At 37.8% G+C, this 22,240-nt stretch overlaps 1 protein-coding gene across 1 annotated transcript in view; it reads left to right on the plus strand.

Moving 5' to 3' along the window:
- Positions 1–1,056: 1,056 nt before the first annotated feature.
- Positions 1,057–22,240, plus strand: part of SLC10A7 (solute carrier family 10, member 7) — a gene marked incomplete at its 5' end in the record, with an annotated part of 141,933 nt that continues 120,749 nt past the window's right edge. The window contains 3 exons of the mRNA XM_010185825.1: positions 1,057–1,139; positions 5,355–5,491; positions 10,686–10,761. Coding sequence (XP_010184127.1) covers positions 1,057–1,139; positions 5,355–5,491; positions 10,686–10,761 — 296 coding nt within the window. The remainder of the gene's footprint in view (positions 1,140–5,354; positions 5,492–10,685; positions 10,762–22,240) is intronic.

Here is a 22,240-nt window from a genome sequence, read left to right on the forward strand (position 1 = left end):
TCTTATCAACAAAGCTCTCTCTGAGAGTAGGATTTGGATTTAGATGTCTTGAGATGTAAATTTGAGTAGACTCAGTGTATAATCAAATCCCTCTGATTTAAGGATTGCTGACCTTGCTCCAGTGTAACCATCAATGTATCATTCATCTGAGGGAGCAGAATGGATCTTCTGGAATGTGAAGTAAAAGCTTGCTTGTTTGCTGCTGCAGTTTTGCTCATGACAACTTACTGCCACTTGCAGAGTTAGGATATTACTATGGTCCTAAGTAAACTGCTAATATTTTCTTTCTAATAAAATAGCTGGTTGAATGCTTGTGAAAAAAAATGAGTATACACATTTTGTGCTTGGTGGTCTCTGAAGGTAAAATGTATTAAGAGAATTCGTCATTTTTATAGGCGTGTAGAAAATATTTTAATCTCCTGAAAAAAGTGTGTGTGTGTGTATATGTGTATATATATATATATATAATATAGTGGAAACCTTGGAGGTGCAAGCATCTGCCCTTGCTGATCTCACTGCAGGAGTGTCTGTGAAATGTGTTACTGTACTGCCTCAAGGAAATTATCGCAAGATATGATTTGATATCCTCTGTGCAGGCAGCTAGACAGGTGTGTGTGTGTGGGTTGTGGGGGAAGAAGTGAGAGGTAGATAACTGGATGTCAACGGCCCTGTGGAGGGAGCAGCTAATATTTTTGAGTGTACGGTTTGAGTTTGCTGACACTATAGGGGTACTCTGATGACAGAGAGAAGCTCTGAATACTTGTCTGTTTTCACATTTCTAGAATTTACTTGTTAGTGCCCAGCGGCCTATAATCATGGAAGCCAAATCTGTGTGTCATCATACCTCGGTCTGCACTCACTGGTTTGCTTTTATTTAAAAATTAATAGTATGCTTTCTGTAACTTAACAGAAACACAACTCTTTTTAATAAAGATACTTTAAAGATTAGATTTTCTCCAGATATTTTTCTAAATATTCTCATTTGGTTTGATGTAATATATGCATATCGTTGTCTCTTTGACTGTAGTTCACCTTGTTCTCTGTCTTATTTTTCAGGACCCTTGAAACCAGAAATTACCATAACTTACATTGCTGTTTCAGCTATATTCTTTAACAGTGGACTCTCCTTAAAAACTGAGGTACTATAATTTCTCATTGCTTCATTCTTGTTTTGCTTTAAACGTTTTATGTTGTTTTTGATCAGCTTTGAGTGTAACTTGAATATTTCATTACTATGCTGTTGTTGTTCATGCTGGGAGAATGGCTAACAACAGAAGATAAATATTAGACACTTAGGGAATAACCTTTCCTTGTTTTCAGAAAACTCTTCACAAAGTAGTGAATGTGATAAGAAGGAGAGTATGAATAAATTTCACCCATCCATAGAGGATGGGTTGCTTGACTTTGCAGAGCTTTGACTAAATGGAAGTGGTGAGCACGATTTTGAGACTGGATCTACACCTGAATGTGTCCCAAATCCAAATTGGGGTGAGAGCCAGGAGCACACTAGCACCCACCTTCTGCCACCCTTGGCTTCCCCACTGCTCAGTTGAGATGCAGGCCAGAAAACTCTTTGAATCCTAGGGTAGAACTTCATAGGGAGCTAGGCAGAGAGGGGCTGTGTGAAGTCTCCAAGCATCTGTAGGACACGAAGAATCATGGAAACATTCAGGTTGGAAAAAACCCGTAAGATCATAGAGTAAACCTAGCACAGCCAAGTCCACCACTAAACTATGTCCCTCAGTGCCACATGTACACATCATTTAAATACATCCAGGAATGGTGACTCCACTGCTTCCTTGGGCAGCCTGTTCCAGTGCTTGATAACCCTTTTAGTAAAGCTTTTTTTCCTAATATCCAATGTAAACCTCCCCCTGACACAACTTGAGTCCATTTCCTCTTGTCCTATCACTTTTTGCTTGGGCAAAGACATCTATACCCACCTCACTATAACCTCCTTTCGGGTAGTTGTAGAGTGTGGCTCCCCTGAGCCTTCTTTTCCCCAGACTAAACAGCTTCAGTTCCCTCAGCTGCCCCTCATAAGACTTGTGCTTTCTGTGCCACTCTCCTTCATTTCACCTGCTAGTATGCTATCCAAGCAAAACTATTTAAGGCTAGTTGCTACAGGAGTTATGCAAGCAAAGATCTGGTGGCTTGAAGTTACCGTGTTGGGTCGGCACAGGACAGCAGCTAGTATCAGCACAAAAGGGTTCCTCTGCAGATGCAAGGCCAGTGTACAGGTACGAAGTCTTGGCAATCTTTTCCCATAGGATTTAGTTGTGGACAGGTGGACTCGAAATGCCTGTGCTTTGCTGCATATTACATATGTTGAGACTTGTTTCAAACTTTGTGTCACACACTTTACAGAGAGGAACAATTTGGGGGTAAGAAGACATGAAGGGGAAAACCTCCTAGTGATATGTAAAGGAGGTATGGAGAAAGGAAATTATGGCTGTGTGCCACCACACACACAGAAGGAGCAACCAGAATGGAAACATGTCTCAGCTAGTCTGGTTTCTTGATTCCTTTTACACTGCTGGCATTCGTATGTTGCATGATACTAATGCCTAAAAGAGTCATCATTATATTGTCCAGTATTACATTATCTTCTGGGCAAACTGGGATTTGGATGAAGAGCCTGCATTCAACAAAAAAAAAGTCTCTGCACCTGTGTCATAGTTATGGTGAGAAAGTTTCAAAGGGAGGTGGCGTTTGAATTGATGGCAGTGCTCTTCTCCTGTGTCTGCAGGCAGTTCTGACACTAGGGCCTCTAATTCTGCCGGGACATGATATAAGTGAAGTGAGTAACTTCAGTCAATTCTGTAGCAGCTATTTAGAGCCTTATGGGGAAGCAGGAGGAACCATGTTAGTTATTTGCCTGAGACAGTAGTTCATCCTAATGGAAACAGGCTGCAGAGAGGCATTTTCTTCCACAGGGAAGAGGACCTGAAACACAAAGCTGGAGTTAGTACTGATGGAGTGGAGTTTTCTGCTTTCAGGGCTAGGAAACTTTGCATGCAGAGAAAAAAATTTATAACTTCTTTCCCTTTCAGTACTTTGTATCCTTGGAGCTTTGTATTTGTAAAGCAACTGTGAGAGTGTGAAATCTGTAGCATTATCAAAGGATTGATTAGATTCTCAAAGCTAGCACACATCTAACCTTTTCCAGTTAAGGTGACGTGGCATGACAGGCAGGTTCCTTGGCAACGTGTCATGTCCCACTTCATACTTGCATAACATTCTTTCATCTGTAGTTCTTAAAGTAATACATTGATATAAATGAAGCTTTTACAGGAGCTGATGCTCATGTGCAGCTAGCTAACTCGAATTGTTTTGGAAGCATCAGTGAGGACTGGTGCTGTACATCCAGCTCTATGTTCCATCAAGAAGCTAAGCCTTTTCTGAAATTCTGACATGCAGGTAGAAGATAAAGAGGAAGAAAAGCATTTCACTCCTTGTACCTTGCGCTATTACTTTTAAAAATGTATGTTAAAAACAGTCCTTAAATATGTTAGGAGCCCGGGTCATGATGTTATTAAAACAATTTGGAGCATGTTCTAATTGTTTAGGCACAACCTAAAATTGGCATTATTAGTCAGTTAACATATCTTTTTATTGGATTGCGAAGTAAGTTGTTTCTGCTTTTGTCTTTATTAGTTCTTGACCTGTGTGTTAGCTGTTCTATCTTGGGTAATATATTGGTTAGATTGAAACTAGTGTTGAATATGCTTTATGAAATGATAAAAGTTGTGCAAGTATTAACAGAGGCCTTCTGATAAGTCTGACAAAATTAGAAAAATCTAATCCTCTTTTAAGATTATATTTCTGATTTTAACTGCAATGGAAGTGCATGCTCAAAAAAGATTTGCTAACATGCATTGAGAAAGCGTTTGGCAAAATAATTGGCAGCATTCGGGGAGAGCCTGTCTGTGTCTGGCCTTGTTATGTTTTCAAATCTAGAGGTGACTGAGGTCCTCTTACATTTGTAGAAATAGTCTGTGTCTAAGAATGACAAAAACATTTGATTGCACCTTAATATAGTGCTCTTTCAGTTTTCAGTGAGTAGCTTGCTCTTTTAAAGCAAATACCTGCTGTAGGGCACGAGAAATTAAATCACATGTTTGAATTATCTATTTCAATGAGGAATTTGGCAAGCCACTGAAAACTGTTTGGTCTGTGTGGATATTTGCCCGAAGGAGTACAGCTATGACCGTCATGACATGACTGGGTGGCAACAAGAACTCATGCTGACCAGTGAGAGGCTAGGATGAGCCCTTTGAAGGATCTGAAATATGGGGAAAGACAAGATAACCTGTTCTATTTGGTGTGCAGAAGCTGAGTCAGAACTAGCAGCTTCCAGTGACATTTCTGAGATTTCTCCTTTTCTTGAGGGCTACAGTGGTGGATGTATTTTGGGACAAGCACTTGTAGATTGCTTAAGAAGGTGAAGTCTGTTAACCTCAGTGTTTGTTCTATGATAATACAGTCTTGTCCTGGTTTTCCTGGGATTGAATTGTAGAATTCCCTTTTAGTAATTTTGCAGAGCTGGATTTCTGAGAAAACTGGAGTGTTCAGTTTCTTTGTTCACTTCTTCACCAGTTCACTTCTTTGGAGTCCTCTCACTGCTTTTGAGGAAAGACACTATTTAAATCTTTTTTTTTCTCAGTTTTCGGTGGTGGTTTGCACCTTATTTCTCTGAATTTTGTTGCTTAGCTGTTGTTAGCATATTATGGTCTCATTATTCTTTCTTTGCTATTTTCCATAAGCCTATTTTTTTTCCTATTAATTTGCTATCTGTTGATAACAGAAATAATCAAGATCTGCTACAAATGGCTTCGCTTTTTATGTTTGTTAATCTTTCTTTAAAAAAAAACCAAAACCACCACAAATTATGACTGTTTGCAAAGTAAACATCCCCTTTTCATGGTATAAATGAGAATCACAGTTTGTAGCTCTCTTTTAACTGGAGAAACCTGAAATCACATGGATGCTACAAATTTCCCTTCATCTTGATACCACCAGTCAGTAAAGTAAACAGGCCATCAGCATAGTTAACACAGGATTTGAAGCAGTGAGAAAGTGCTAAGGCTGCCTGCTGAAAAGCTACCGCTGTGAGAGCTACACTGCTGTTGAAGTGGTGGACAGTTCTTTCGGAAAAATGCCCAGGAGCAGACAGAGCTATTATTTGTCTGGATGTACTTCATTATTAAAGAGGAGATCAAACGATCCCTAAAGGTGCCTTTTTGACATGCACTGTCTTTGCATTATAAAGATTATCCTAGTTTTAAAAGCACAAATGTGATCTTACTTCAGCTGTTATGACTGCAACTTCTTCTCTTCTTTTTCTTTTGCAGGAGCTGACAAGTGCTTTGATGCATGTGAAACTACACCTTTTTGTCCAGATTTTTACACTTGTGTTCTTCCCAACAGCGATATGGCTCTTTCTTCAGCTATTATCAATCACACCTGTAAATGAATGGCTTTTAAAAGGGTATGTTTAAGCATAATGGAGTGAAATATATTTGTAGCTGTCTTCCTGAAGAACTGCCCATCCTGCAAAGAGTGTTTTAAGACTTGTACTGTGAACTGATTATGCTGGTTCTTTTTGTGCTTCAGTGCTTTGCCGCTGAACATGCAGTACATGCACAGGATTATTCTTTCAGGAGCCTGTTCTCATTTTTAGAAAGTCTGTTCAGTTAGTTTCATAGGTAGGGATCTTGCAAGAGGTTAGCTTTCTCTTTCACAAAACAGCTGAAGTGCTGTGCTGGATCTCAAGGATGGGGAGGAAAGAAAAGGAATAGTGAAGGAAAAACAGAACTTGGTGAATAAATAGTCTATGCCAATTGCTGGTGTTCTGTTTTGTTTTCAAACAGTCTGTGTTGAGCATCTCTTGCATGTGTCCAAAGTGGGGTTCAGTATCTGCTCCTAGCTAAATTATGGAAAAAAATATAAAAGAGAGTAAAATTTTTGTAGGAGGAGAACTTTGCAATGAGCAGAAGCTATGTTACACTGAAAACAATGCATTTTAAATCTTTGTTATACTCTGCCAATGTGTGCTCCCAAAGCTGTACTAGTGGTGCAGTAGTGATAAATGTTATGAAAAATCAAAAAAATAAAAAGCTTTTTCAGAAGCAGAGGTTGATACATAGCACCATGCAGCTATACTGGAATGTTTGGATGCAAAAATAAATTATTTTAGAAAACTACTCAAAGAATCCCCATTGTTTCTTACTGCTTGGTGAGACATTGCTTGGGGAGAGTCTCCTGTCTTATAAACATGAAAAGTTTCATCATTAAAGCCCTAAACCTAAAATAACTTTTTTTTCAAGAGACTTCTCCAGATGTTCCATCAAGTGTGAAGTGGCCCAAATGATACTGAAAAGGTGAAATTGTGACATAATTAAAAAGTTAGCACTGTTTTGCTTAACAGTATCAGTGCATCAAGGAAATAATAAAGTTGCTATACAATGTCCATTTCCACTTGGCTATTCATAGTAAAGGTTATTCTTTAAAGTGAAATCATTGTGGAGTTTTTCCTCATCTAGAACAGGCATGATTTTCTACAGTGAGCCAAAATTCCCTCCTAATCTGTGGGAGTCTCAGTTTCTGAAGTGCAAGGTACAAGAGACTTTTGTGCTTTTTGTTCCTTGCAGCACTTCTCATCAGTTCTTTTCTATGCCTCTTATGCCACTTTGGTTCGTAGTATTTAAGGTGCATGATCTGTTACATGTACAAGTATATGTGTATGCATAAACATACACACCTGTGAAACTGTGTGTAAACCTAGATATAACTATGTGTAAAACTACATACGTATTTTTTTAAAAGAAGAAACATGTGTTATGTGCATCTCCCTAAATGTGGAGCGTAACCCAGCCTCATTTTTCATGAAGGTTTGTCTGTGTTTTACCTGTGAGCTAGTGTACTCCTGTATGTTTCAAGCTGCCTTGCAAGCACTTGGTTCTTGAGTACTATTTCTGTTTTGGTCATATTTTGTCTTTTAGTGCAGTAACTGTAATATTGGGGATTTTAATGAAGGAATTTTAAAAATTATTTGAAAGAGTGCTTTCTTGATAAATGCCACTGTTAAGGACACTCAGAGCAGCAGCTATTGTGTGGCTCTGAAGGCCTCCACCACTGCAAAGAGAACCTGATGGAAGCTGTACCTGCAGTGCCTTGCAGGTGCAGAAGATACTGAGCTCAGTTCTAATTCTAGGATAACACATTTTAAAGCAGGTACCTGCTTGGCCTTACATAGGTGCATGAAAGAAGAGTGAGGAGTGCATGTGAGGAACTGCATGTGCCTTGGCTGCTCTGTGTAACCAGAAGTTCATCCTAATGCCCCACAGTTGTAGTTTTTATTCCCTAGAAACACTGAGGTATCCTAATGACAACAGGGGGAAACAAAACAGGCTTTGGCAAAGTTACTTCATCATCACACATCTTTAGCAGAGCTTGTAGTGGCAGCTAGTTGATAGTCCTCACAAAGTCCTGGAAAAATAGGCACATGCTCCCTGCTTTTGGCAGGGTGGCTCCCCTGGGGACTATAATTCTCAACTACCTCTCTACACAACGTTATGCCTAAGGGCTGAGAGGCAGATTCAGATGGTACTAGCTTTTCATCTGTTTCTACAATTTGGCTTTTCCTTCCTCTCTGTCTGGGATGATATTAAGAGGTTTGATGTTTTGGAATTATTTTGAAATATATAAAATAGAGGAGAAACTGACATCATGCCAAGCATCTTTTAAGTTAATTTTTTGTTAGCTGACTAGGTTTTGCACTGACAGGATCTCTTTGAAAAGGAGCATGAAGCAGTTTATTAGAGTTTGCACAGATTCACCTCTCCTCCCATTCTTAGCATGTAGCATTTGCAGCCAAGTGGTAAGGCATGAGATACGAAGATCTGTCACAAGATACGGCTTTGGTAGTTCCATATCTAAAACATGTGACTTCAAACCCTACTTCAGTTGTCTGTAATGTATCAGTAGAACAAGTATTACTTGTTGCCCTTCAGTAAGTGTTTGGACCTCTGATGTTAGTGCTTATAGCATGGTCTGAACCAGTGGAATGTTTCAGTTGGTTATTATCTATAGTAATCTGCTGGCCATTAGAGAAACTTGTTTGTATACTGGTGCTGTTACATGTAGTCGATACAAAGCAAGAAAAAAAACAAGTGCATGTTTCAATATACCTGGTTAAAAGTATTTCCATTTAGTATGTACCAAGCCTTTTTGTAGATCAGTATTTTCATATGAAGAATATTTAAAACCTTGGTAGCTTGATAGTGGTTTTTTTTTTTATTCCAAATGTATTATTTTAAATTTGAGAAGGTTCACAGAATTTGTGTTATTAAACCTTTCTCTTATAGTGTGGAAAATCCCTGCCAGCTGAGATGAATGCACTCATACACATTTCTTACCTGTCTGGATAACTTTGAACTTATTAGTGCAGGTGAGAAGGTCAAGAAGATGAGTGCCAAGAGACCACATACAAGAGAGAAAACAGTATCACAACTGATGTAGAGGATAGACATCAAAATTGCCATGTGTTTGTTTGCTGTATATTTTCATGTTCATTTTATTTCACCATTTCTTTTTCTGTATTTCTTTTCTTTTCGATATGAGCTTATCCTGCTAAGTGCTGACAACTTTGCCTCCGTAGCTTACTTCCCTGTGAACTAAAGGTACTATATACTTCCAAGGTGGTACTTGGCACATTGTGATTGGATTTATATAATTGCTTACATTGGTTGCCTCTTTCCTTTTCCACAGTGTTTGTAGCTGACAAACTGAATGCTGTCATTGTCATTTACCTGTTTCTTTTGTTTGTTTGTATATTTGCAGCATATCAATTGCACTACAATATGCTCCCTGTTGTTTGGATTTGATACTTCTGTTTGCTGTAGCTTTTTGATTGTGCATTTCTCGGGGATGGACTAACACAGTTACAAGTGTGAAGTAGTTCACCACTAGTAGTTGATTGTTCTGAACTAGAATACTGTCTTAAACTCCAGTGCTTGAAAACATATGTAGATTCCATGCTTTTTCTTCTAAGTCAACACAGTTTTTCTTCAGAAGGCCTATTTTACTTAGTCCCAAACTGAATTGTAATCTATTGTGGTATGTTGTTCTTGTTTCGAAATACACAATGGATACAAATAATTTTTGTAAAAACCACTTTTTGTGGACTGTCTTAAAAAACCAAAGAAAGCTCCCTTTTTTTTTTTACTTTGCAACAACATTTACTGCATACATCAATAATTTTGCTGCACAGATGATAGAAGATATGACAGATAATGTATTTTACACTTCTGAAATGCAGGAGAAAGCTTTTGACATTTTGAGTAATGGAAGTCAGGTGATTTTGCCATGAAGTGGAAGCATTCATAAAAATTAAACACTTGATGGTCTTTTAATGTTCAGGAAATAAAAAGCTTAATTGTGTTGTTTAGTTCATTTTTTTTAATTTTCCTTATAGTAGGGCTTGATGAAAAACAAAGTGTAATGGGAACCTGAAATAGTGAGTGTGATTCTTCTTCTACTTAGCAGTAAACACTGAATGGCTTTTTTCCAGAAAACAGGAGTTTACATCCTTATTTTCTTTTTTTCCCAAATATTTATAGGTATCTCAAAACACACTATGAACCTTACTGTATCAGGACACATAGAATCATAATGGTTTAGGTTGGAAGGGACCTTAGAGATCATCCAGTTCCAACCCTCCTGCTGTGGGCAGGGACCTCCCACCAGACCAGGTTGTTCCCTGTCCAACCTGGCCTTGAACACCTCCAGGGAGGAGGCATCCACAACTTCCCTGGGCAACCTGTGCCAGTGTCTCACCACCCTCGCAGTAAAGAATTTCTTCCTAATATCTAGTCTAAATCTACCCTCTACCAGTTTAAAGCCATTTCCCTTTGTCCTATTGCTACTTGCTCTGGTAAATGGTCCCTCCCTAGCTTTCTTGCAGGCCTCCTTCAGAAACTGGAAGACTGCAATATGGTCCCTCTGGAGCCTTCTCTTCTCCAGGCTGAACAGCCCCAGGTCTTTGAGCCTGTCCCCACAGGGGAGGTGCTCCAGCCCTCTGATCATTTTTGTGTCCCTCCTCTGGACCCACTCCAAACAGCTCAATGTCCTTCTTTTATTGGGGTCCCCAGACCTGGACGCAGTATTCCAGGTGGGGTCTCACCAGAGCAGAGTAGAGGGACAGAATCACCTCCCTCGCCCTGCTCGCCACACCTCTTTTGATGCAGCCTAGGATGTGGTTGGCCTTTTGGGCTGCAAGCGTACATTACCAGCTCATGTTGAGTTTTTTGTCGACTGATTCCCTCAAGTCCTTCTCAGGACTGCTCTCAAGCCATTCTCTGCCCAGTCTGTATTTCTTTGTGATAGATGTGTAGATTATCTTTGTGAATAGTAGAAGCAGTACTACAGATGGAGAAATGGAGTCAAAGAGAGGTTAAGTGTTCAGGTTTTTAAATGATGATGTGACTCTTCACTGTGGTGGTTGGTAAGAAATGGCACAGGAATCCTGCCAGCTGGTGCAAGGCTGTAACTAATGCAAACTGATTGAGTTGTGCAGGTGATACAGTGGTTCTTTCTACTCAGCAATTCAGTATTTTAAGGCTTTATGTTGCATAGTGTTTCCAGTGTGTGAGGAATGTAACATTTATTTTTGTTGTTTTTAGCTTGCAGACAGTAGGCTGCATGCCACCTCCCGTGTCTTCTGCAGTAATTTTAACCAAAGCTGTTGGGGGAAATGAGGTGAGTTTTCTTTTTGTTCTTGAATGCTTTTTTTAAACAAGTTCAAACAAATACTTAACTTATGATGAACTCGTGGCAAAACACTGACTGAAATGTGATGTTATTGTTGTTTGTGAAAACTTCTGGAATTAAAGCTTGGGTATTGTATTGGTTTCAAATAAGGGATAGAGTTGTTATCTGCTGGCATTCGTCAAACTGAGAGAAGCTTAGTTTTCTGAGGTGACAGAAAGATTTGTGGTAGAAGTTGATGTTAAGAGATTCCTGCTTGTTCCTGCACTGTAATTCCTAACATTCATATGCTGTGTACTGGTTATCTCATAGACCATTAGCTTTGTGGTGAAGAACTGCCCTTGCAGTGATTGCTTGGATAGTGTTTAGTATTAAAAGGCCCTATAGTAGGCATTTGTCAAGCTTGAAGCTGCAAATGTAGCAAGTGAGATGGAGACAAAAATTAATTTAAATCTTATATTGTTATTTGAGACTCCATGAAATGAAAATTTAGGAAATGCGTAGTTCTCTGACAGTCATGTAATGCAAAGCTCTCAACAGATAGGAAATACCAGAATTGAGGTTGTTTCTGCAAACTCAGTTTGGTCACGTTATATTTCTGCCTTAAAATGGCACATTCGGATGTAACTTCAGACTCTTTCTTTATCCACAAAGCACTTGCTATTTTCAGGAAGACCAAAGAGACGACATTTAGGAAATTAATCCAGGTGTGCTAATTAATGAGGTTGTTTTCTTTAGATCTACTTCCTCGTAACTGCTGAAGGTGAATTAGACTTAGGTTAGGAAGGGAGAGAATAACACCAAAAGAGATTGGGTTTAAAGCTGGGGTTGTTGGGGTGCTGTTCTAGAGTGCTAGAGCCAAATCTTAATTTGGCCATAGAGCTCCTGTGTGTGATTGGGTGAGTCACTTCAATCACATTTTTTAAATGTGGCCATTAGTTGTGTACTTCTCATTTTCTGAGTTCGGACTCTTGGGACCGATTAATGTCAGCTTTGAAAACACATGATAGCACTGAAATAGGTTGAAGTTGTACTTTGTACTGACAAAGTGTAGTTTAATTGCTCTATCCTCTGAAGAGAGACCCAAAGCATCTCAAGTCAAGCATCTCTAATTACAGGCAATCCTGATGCACATCACTGTCTCCCAGTTTGCTACCTGAAAACAAGGATCATAAAATTGTCTGTTGGGGGTGCTGTGAAGTAGGTAGTATAAGGAAATAATTCAGGTACATAATAGTGATCAACAGAGAAATAAGAAGTTTTCTAGTTATGATTCTAGATGTAGATGCTGTAAATTACACGAAGATGCCACACAGTGAGCAGTGAGGATGAAATGAAGTATTGAATGAGTGCTCATTCACTGTTAGCCCTGTCTGTCATATCCTTAGAACAAGGAAAAGATCCTCTGAAAAAAAATAAGGTGTGATTAGTTAGTTGAAGGCAATATCGTATAGCATTTGTGTGCAGGGAAGAGACACATTTTAGTTTCTTTACAATTAGAGTTGACTTTTTTATCGTAGATTCTTCTGGGGTAGTTGGAGGTGTGTGCATTTTATACTGGTTGAAAAATTGAAATTTTCTATCATGTGAGGCTTGTGTAAATAATTATATAAATCACTGACAAAGTAATCTTGTACCTCTAACTCTTCTATACCAAACTGGTGTTGCAGGAATGTAAAAATGTGTACCTTGTTAGTGATTTTTATGGATGGTTGCTGACAGCAGAGACAAAGTGGATCAAGAGTTGAGTCTTGGGAATTGAGAGTTCTCAGTCAGGCTCTAGAAAGGTATACAAAAGAGAAACACCCTTTAAACATGTCCAGTGTAGACAAAATATGTGGCAAATATATTGCCAAACCTGAATAAGTTTCCAGTGCAAACATATTTTTGGAATCTGATGCTTCTCTGTCATTCAGACTATTGTTGTTTTTTCTTCTGAAGAACAGGAAATCACACCCCTCATGTTAAGGTAGAAGAGCCTCTCATCTATCATCACCAAATTTCACCTGAGCTGTTATTGATATATTTCTCTTTTTGATGTAAGCAGAACAATGCATTTTTTTTTCATTTTAATTTACATCTATTTTGATATGTGAAGAAGAATTTAAATCTGGAAATCGACTGGAAATATAAGTGATTGTACTGTGAGAGCATTTGTTCATAATAATGTCTCTTAAACTGCTTTTGCCTCATCAAGTACGTATCCCTTGCCTAGAGAAACTGATTTGTCTGAGGGTGTATCTGCACTGCATAATGTAATACGAAGGTAAACGAGCTTGCTCGGAAGCAATATAGTGAGGGAGCTCCACATGAGCTAATTAGTCTGAGAAGTGTCCTGCTGCTGTAGGGTAGAGGTACACTCTGAATGAGTGCTCAGAAGACCTCTTTAGATTTCTTGAAACACAGCACATGAGGGCTGTGGTAGTTGACTGTGTTATGACAATATAGAGTGGTTTAGATTTTCTTTATGAAAGTAAAAGTGACTGCTGAATGTCAGTTTGAACTTGAGTTACTCTCAAAGAAATATTGGTGTCTAAGGAAGATGTGGTCACCAAAGCTGATACTAAGAATTCTGATTAAAGTGTTCATCACTGAAGAAGTTAATGTTTTGGGATTGTAAGTACAAACCCAGATAAACAAAAAAATCTCAATTATTTAACTGTCAGTGTTTAATAGCAACTCTACAACCTGCCAGTGTTTGTTTTCCTGATGGTTCAAACACATGGTATATCAAAAAGTGTATCCAAGTTTTTAAGTCCTCTTGATCTGTGCATAAGAATACAACAGCTGAACAGTTACTTAAGAGTGCAAATGTAAAATTATCCAAAGCAAAAATAAGTCTTCCTTCTTCCTCTACATCATTTAATAGGGGGAAAAGATGTCTGTAGCTTTACAAGAAAGAAATGGAAAGACAGCAAACAGATAATCAGACTGAAAACCAGTAGCAGATTTTATAGGTGTGTGGGAAATTTTTATTGTAGTCAGTGGAGGAGAAATCCAGTGTTGGCATTAACAGAGTGGAAGAACAAAAGATTCTAGCTGCAAAGAAGATAATGGAATGACTTGGTCACTCAGTACTGCTTGTTAATGAGACGTAAGGCAGACTTTTCAAATCTCATTTGCTCACATATTGCCATTGATAGCAGTGGCAGCAGCAGAGGTGTTTGACTGTTCAAGACGGTGTTTCTGTACCACTTCAGAATAGCTTGTGTGCTACTAGTGATATAGGTACCATGTTTTGAAAATGTCTGATACACGGCATTGTAAGGTATTTACATGTGGCTGTTGGAAGAAGATGTGGTGGAGATTATATTTCAGTCCAAAGACCTACCTATAAAAATTCAGACTAGCTGTGAGCTAGTATCATTCCATCCAGAGAAGTGTTGGCAAATGAGATATAAGTGATGGAGAGGGAAAATTTCTGTGCTTTCTGGAAGTGTTGGCTTTTGGAGGAGAGGAAGGTGATTAATGGTTATTCTTTCTTTTGTTTTGGTGGAAGTAGCTGTTCTTGCTGTGATGAGCAGAAATACAACTTGTCTAGCAGGGCTTCAGTTTTATACCTGTTGACTATGTGACCCGTTCTTAAATTTCTTCAGCCCCTTTCCCTGGTCTCTGTATCATGTGTGGTTTGTTCTCTCAGCTCTCTTTCAACTCTTACTTCTTCTCTGTTTTTCCCTCTTCACCCTGATTTTCCACCACTCTTCTTGTGATCTCTTCTTCTATGATGTTACTTTCCTTAACCCTGCAAACAACTTTCAAAGCCTATTCCTAGCTTTTGTTGCAAATACATTTAGTTTGTTAGCAAAGCCAGTTTCAAGTACTGAATTTAATTAGATGCATACGAAACACTGTATGAATAAAAAAATGTTCATATTTACACTGGGAAAAAATAAGGAGGGATCACCATGAGAAATCAAAATCTGGTTTTTAATTTGGTGTTATTTTCTCAATTATTTAATTGTTTCTGTCATCAATAACACTTATGAAGTCTTTTGATTTGTGAAGAGGACTGTCCATGTAGTTGAAAAAATTGGAATGAAAAACAGATGACCTCACTTTTGTTTTTGTTGAGCCATGAAGGGTCAGGACTTTAATGATGTTATAGCATCTGACAGCACAGAAGGCTCTTCTGTGTAATTTTTGTCAAAAAGCCTTGTAGTTTTTCAATGAAATTATTTACCCCATTTATTTAAAAGTCTTCTTCTATCTATCCGTCTCTGCAAGGAAGAGACAACTAAATACACCAGCATTTCAAGGTGTATTCAAAGACAAACCTATTCAAAGCTCAGAGATCCTCGGACAGAAATGCTGTGAAGATGCCAAATATTACTACAAAGTATTCAGACAGTAAATGTCATCCTCTCCTTAAGAATCAAAGTAATGAAGAAAAGAGGTTGAAAATTATATCTATAAGTCTATTACCAGTTTGGGTGAAAAAACAATTTGTGATGACTTTTATGGCAGCTCAATTACATGTTTTAGAAAAATGTAACATAACAGGCAAGAGCTGATGGAATTGTACAGATAAATCGTGCCAGACAGTTCATTTTATTGAAGAATACTTTGGCTATTTTGCTATCTCATATACAACAAAACCATTGAGGAGTTTTGGGGGTTTTTTAGTGTTTTTTTTCTTTTTTTCAGTTAAGCTGTAGCTTGTACAAAATCTCTTAATCAAGGTAATGTTTTATATTTTTGGCAGCTTTCATATGGATCTTCTATGCCTTTTGTAAAACAAGGTGCTGCATATGCGAGACAATATTTTGAAATATAAAGTAGACTATAATGAAGAAAGCTATTTATTAAGTAAGATATGAAATAGGGAAGGAGTTCTAATATTGACTTTTAGATCTGTTTTTTTGAGGCAAATGCAGAACTTAAAACTGAATATAAATTTGCGAAGACCACAGCTAGCCATTCTGGAAAATAATGAAGAGAGAGTAGTAACATTTTGCCAACCGATTGGATACAATAGTTTTAACTGGTATTCTAAAATAAAGAGCATATGAGTTCTTACTGAGAAAAACGCTGGAAAGCAAAACCAAAAAAATGAACCCTAACACTACTGTAAAGTCACAGAAAGTTATTAATTTCTCTAAAGATACCTGAAGTTCTTTGAACTGTATATACATGTACATTAACCTTTAAAAAAAACCCACAAAATAAAATGAATAAAAAGAAGTACAAGCTCTAATGGTTTGTGATTCATATGCTGATGCACTAGTGTACCAAGACTGTTTACCCTTGCAAGGTAACACATGAACATTATGAAACAAAATAATTTAAGATCTTAAAATAAACTAGATGTTTATTTGATGTAATGATGTTTAGTTGTCTTCTATAATACAGTTTTCTCCTCTCTACATACAAGTTAAAACTTACAGTAGTGTTATCTAAAATTTGATTTCCAAATTGCACTTAGTCTATTCATGCTTTTAGGTTTTGTTTATGAAAGGGTAAGTAATTTTGTTCTATTTTAAAATTTTGATACTGTAAAAGGAAAAAACTATAGGGTTTTTTTTTCAATTTCCTAAGTAATAAATTTTGTCAGCCTGCACAGATTAAATGGTTGTAGATGAAAATGTAACTAATTCTGCCATTACATAATACAGTGAATTTTCTGGGTAATGTATGTGGGTGTCAAAGGACAAATTTAGGGAAATACAAATATAAAGAATTAACTGTGTCAGTATACGCCTTGTATGTACATAAGAGCTGTTGTGCCATTAAATTCACACACTGTATTACAGTCTAATTTTTTATGTATCCTAAGAGTTTACTTTTCTTTTATCATTACTGTACTTTGAGCAGATGGTTTTTATTGAACTATTTATTGACACGTAGGGTTTTTTCCTGCTCTGAGTGGCAAGTGCATTTTATATCCATTAATGCATAGGAGTAGCCCAAATTATTACTTACAATATGAATTTCATCACTATAATGTGTCCCAGTCACACAGCTCCATTAGATATCGCTAGAGTTCCTCATCATCTTCTCAAGTCTTCTATAACCCGAAGCAATTGTGCAATCTTCTGGGTTTTCCCCTGCTCTTGCTGTTCTCTTTTCATTTATCACTAGTAGTTCTACTACAGATCCACTATTAAAACTGTTCAGGATTTTCAGAAGCATTCAACCCTGCTCTTACTTTTGTGGAAGCAAATGCAGGCTAACAATGAGACTTCTGAAATCCTCATATTCGAGCATATCACCTCCAAACTCCTTACTTCAGTTTGTACTAAGTTTCAGATTTTTCCCCGCACCTTTGAAAAGCAGCTGATTTACTACCCTGAGGTGTCAGTGGTTGTGTTAGGCTTGTGATAAAAAATTTAATTTTGTCCCTGCTTGCCAGTACCTCTAACTCAGGGTCTTTCATGTGGCTCATAAGGTGTCCAGTGGAAAAAGCCCCTCTCCTACACTTCCGGGAGCCTGAGAGATTTTTTTTTTCACACTGTCATTAATTTCTGGGATTGTGTTTTATACCTCTGTACTTAATAGATCTCCATTCTTCCCAGTTCTCACCAGTCATTGCGAGGACCCTGTCTTTATCCCTGTGTGAGTTTGGAAAAAAAACCGCTTTTTATCCCACAGAACTCGCAAACTAAGAGTGAGTTGATAGGCATAGATTGCATGGCAGAAATTAGGGAAGTGCAAGAAAATATATTAAAACTCTCAACTGCACAACTTGATGTACTGTAAGATATGACACAGAACTTGCAGCCTGTGCATGTTCAGCCTTCCCAAACCCAGTGTGCTTCTAGTAGCTCTGCTGTAATCTAGAATTTAGTAAAATTGTGTGTTTGAATTAAGCTAAACTGCTTGGGCTGTGGCTGGAAACTATCTGAAATCATCATAGCCTTGTGTTTTTACAGCTGTGTTTGCCCAACTGTCCTAGATCAGACTTTGCAGGAGTGTTTTCAGAGGCTTTGCTGTTGCTATTCTGCAGTGCTTGACTGGGGTTTTTTTGTGTGCTCTGTGACATTCAGTGACCCTGAAAGCTGTTTGTGACATAAAGAAGCCAGGTTAGAAGAGTCATCTTGCTCTCATGCTTGACAAAAATGGCCTTTTAAAGCAAGGTGGTTTTTGTTTTACACAATTCAGTGTAAAATTACAGTGTGCAATATCTTCCTTTATTTAGTAGGGAGTGCTGTATGAAATGCATTGCCTATGCAAAGCAAGCAGTTTTTAACAGTTTGAACAAGTCAGTAATACTTCTGTTTAAAATATTTGCAGAGAGTGAGGTCTAGTGCCCACCCCTAAAATTCAGATTCTGTACTCTGGTGTTTAATCTTTATGGGTGATAGAAAGAGAGATTGCAGATAGTTGACTAGTGAGGGAAGTATGTTACCTGCTCTCCCCTCCTCAGCCTTTGAAAAGAAGGGCTATCTTTTGGAGAGCTGTGAAGACTGGGAATATTATTCTGAAGGTGACAGCGTCAGAAAGTTACAAATTTTTTGTTTGCTGTGGAGTGTTTCATGCAGTCTTAATTGCACTAAATGCCTGCATGATGCCAGCATTCAGAGTGTAAAGGTCATTTCCTAACAGCTTTCTTTTGGCAGAGCAGTACAGTTGTCTGCTGGCATTGAAACCCAGCAACATGGTGGGTTCTGATTCTGCTGTCCTTTACCTGTTGGCTTACAAAGCAACCACTGATTTAATATTAATTTTAATAGTAAGTGAAGTGTTTAATCATTGCAGATGTTAGGATTGGTGCTAAATTGCTGATACAGCAGAACAGAAACTATTCAGCTTTGTCTGTTGCTTGTGAGTGGTTTGTTTTCTACCATGAACAATAAAGAGGGTTCCTTTGTGGTCTGTTCTTGTGTTTACCTGTCTCTGTGGACCTGGACCCCCTTGTGTGAAGAGATACTGCTGCAAATGGTTTAGCATGGTTGTTGGTGGCCCCAACGTTGTGACTGGGAATGACATATATTTAGAAAACAAACAAAAGCTAATATGCAACAGTATTGATTGTCAAAAATAGCATTAATTCAGTATTTCTTTCTAAAAGTAGCATTTAGAGTGATAACGTGTAGAGTGCTGCTAACATTTTGAAATCTGAAAAATACTTCTACATGCGACTGTTTGCAACTCATTGCAGATAAATCAAAATTAAACATGTCTATAGAGAAGACAAAATGCTCTTTAGGAATATCTTATGTGGATTTAGTCAAGGATAGCATTACTGTTCCTGAAATGTACAAGTTCTGAATGCTGGCTTTTAAAGAGGTAATGTTACATTATTTCACCTTTCTTAAATCTGTCCTTTGTTAAAATCAAAGCTTCAGAATATTTCACTTGGGGAAATTTTTGTTTCTGTCCAAGGACAATTTTATTTTGTATGAATATATTTGCTTAGTGACTTATAATAATATATAGAAAAGAAAGCAACCAGGCTTGCAAATTCAGTATTTCTGTAAGTTGTTTTCCTTAGCTCCCTTTTTGGGTGTGCAAGATTAATTCCTGAGTTTTAGAAATCGTAGCTATAAAACGTTAAACAGGATTTTCAGTTAAAATTACTACTATCTCTAAATGTAATTCTTTTTAAAGAAATTAAATTCATTTTACTATCCTTTTTTCATCACTATGATTATGAAAGCACATCATGAAGGTTTTTGTCTGCCTTCTAAGTTGTGAAATTATATTCAATACATGATAAAAATAGTCACACATTCTGTGAAGAAAACTTCATCTGTGTGAAGAGATGGAACATATTTCTAGATTCCTTTATTTATATAAAAATGTACAAGCTCAAATTTATTTAAAATGTTTCTATAGAAGCCTTATGAGCAGATAGGGTATTTTAGAAGTGTTTCCAGTTTGTCTTTTTCTCTTGAACTGATTTTTTTCCTCATTTGTTAGAGCATTTGGCAAAAAACATGGAAAGCAGTAGAGCAGCAAATATTCTCTGATTTCAAAGCATTTAGGTTGCAGTTTCTGGAAAATATTTGCTCTATTATGAAGTCTGAAAACAGCAAGCTGCTGGTAAACTGTTTCTGGATATGTTGAAGAAAAGCCACATGCCTCCTGGGAACCCCTCCTGGGAACCCTTTTTCAGACGTACAGCCCTTGCAGTCTGGTGCTTTCCTGCTCAGCTTGGATTTTCACAAGTGTTTCTTTGTGCATATGGCCCTTTCTGTTTGAAATCCACTACTTCTGCTGTCACTTCTAAATTAACAAGGATGGAGGGGAAATGCCACCATTTGGAGTAGCTGTAGCAGGAGGTTAAACTCTTGTACGCACATGGGAAGCCCCTATGAGAAGATGGTAGTGTTCAGGAAATTTTGAGTGGCAGGAGACCAGCAAAGAGCATTTGTATATTGGCTCTACTGTAGGTACCCTGAAAGCACAACAACCCCTGATTATTCATCTGTGTGTTGGGGGAGAGGAAGTTTTACCATTAAATGAAACCTTTGCCAACCCATTCAGTACCTCATCATATATATCCCCACCACAAGCCGCATTTCCAGACCGTTCGCTTCTCTGGCATTTTGCATCCCCTTGCCACCCTCAGCCTGACCTCTCCAAGGTCTACGTTGTCTGCCTCTAAATCCTGCCCTGCCTCAGGCCCTTGTACCCATCCCCAGGAAGTCAGCATCAACTGCTTCACCACCCCACAAGACAGAGGTGAAGTGGGAAGAGCTATGGTGGTGTTTGGCAGTATGGTATCATCCATTGATGTGCGCTTAATGCTGTAAGGCAGTCACTATGTACTTTTGGAGTAGGGCTGCAAGCTAGTGTTTGAATTTAAGGTAAATAAAGTTTCTGGAGGAATTTTCCCTGAGATTTGGTGGAACAAAAAACTTGCCTAATGTTGAGGTGGATACAGTAGATCTGGCTTCATTCGTTTATTTTTAATAATAAAGGGATGTTTAGTAAGAAATACATAAGCAAATAAAGAAGCTAGTGCTTATCAGCAAATAAGTCAGCAGCCATAGACTGACTAGGTAGTCTAATGCGGCAATTCTGGGAATTTTGTGGCACGTAAGCTAAAGGAAGTATCACTGTACTTGAACTGAATTGTGTTTGAGCTGTTAAGCTCAGAGCAGCAGTGTATTTCCTGAACTAGTTTGCCAATGGAAATATATTTCCTCTTCCACAGAATTTTTAAACTCTGTTCTAGCAGATATTGTGGATTATTGCAGCAGAATTCCCAAAATGTTTAATTTCTAGCATGTGGATGACTTTGCTTAGCTAGACCTTCTTGTTGTTATATTTTGTAATGTTCTAAATTAATTTTGTTTGTTGATATTGTTGCAGAATGTCCATAACATATATATGGATGTATACTTTGATACATACTGTGTGAATGTTTCAGCTCCAACTGCATATCCAAAACCTTTTAAAAGGAAATCTCAATGACCCCCATGGGACAGAGTAAATTATTACATGTGGTGAACTCTTAAGTCATAGACCAAGGTCATGGCAGTGAGAGTGTATTTCAAAAAGGTTTTATCTGTGCTTGGAAAGCAAATGAAATCTCTCATAATTAACTTTAGAATTATAGTTATAAGAGGATTTTCACTAGAGGTGAAAGATCAAGTTCATGACGGACATAATGGAGTCTTTAAAGTTCTTTCTGAGACATAATACTAGGTCATGAAGCATTCACTGAGGCTTTCACATTATCGATAGGGAGTTTACAGCCTCTAATTCAGATACTGAAGATCAGAATCACCGTAATTATTGCTATCTATTGTGGCTTTATTGCAACCTTTTTAGATGAAAAAGGGGGTTTTTTTGTAGTATTATAAAGACTTAGAAAAAATTCCTGATTTTTCAGCTCTGTCGGTCTCTGTCATAGCATACAGACAATATCTTTTGTAGTTAATAACAATAGTTCTCCCACAGAAGTATGTTAGTAAACCTGAACAATGTTCAGTCTGTAATGAATTAATCAAAGCGCACGTGCATGCGGTGATGTGGTGTCCCTATCCTTAGTTGTTGATAGTTCACATAACCAGAAAGGACAAATGTTGAAAGGAAATGTGACAGAAAAGCATAAGTAGAACTAAAATTTTTAGTGACCCAGCCTATTATCCTGTCTGTGGAAATGGATATTAATTTGTCTGTTTATTGAACAGACTTGCATTTTGCTAGACTTTACATGTGTTCATGCATGCATTTCAATGGTACCAATGAGCAATAGAAAACTGCTCGCTAGCAGAGTCCAAACTCTGTCTGCATCTTGGGAATGGTTTTGCAAATATCCCTGCCAATAACAGCACTCGCTTATTCACAGCGTTTACAGTGCTCAGTCTGTTTGCTTGTAGAAGTGTTGAAATTTGCCAGTGATGTGCTGCATTTTAAAGCGGAACATTAAGCAACCATAGGCAAAAAATTAATCCCTTCATATTTGTGCTCTCACTGTCATGAAGGTTATTACATATCCAGGAAAGTTTCAGCTTTTGAGATTTTGTTCACAAGTGTCTGTGTAGTCCTGTTTTCATGCCATGTCACTTATAAGTAAAAT

This window comes from Mesitornis unicolor, unplaced genomic scaffold (assembly GCF_000695765.1).
Source record: "Mesitornis unicolor isolate BGI_N332 unplaced genomic scaffold, ASM69576v1 scaffold3876, whole genome shotgun sequence".
In the NCBI taxonomy this organism is placed as follows: Eukaryota; Metazoa; Chordata; class Aves; order Mesitornithiformes; family Mesitornithidae; genus Mesitornis; species Mesitornis unicolor.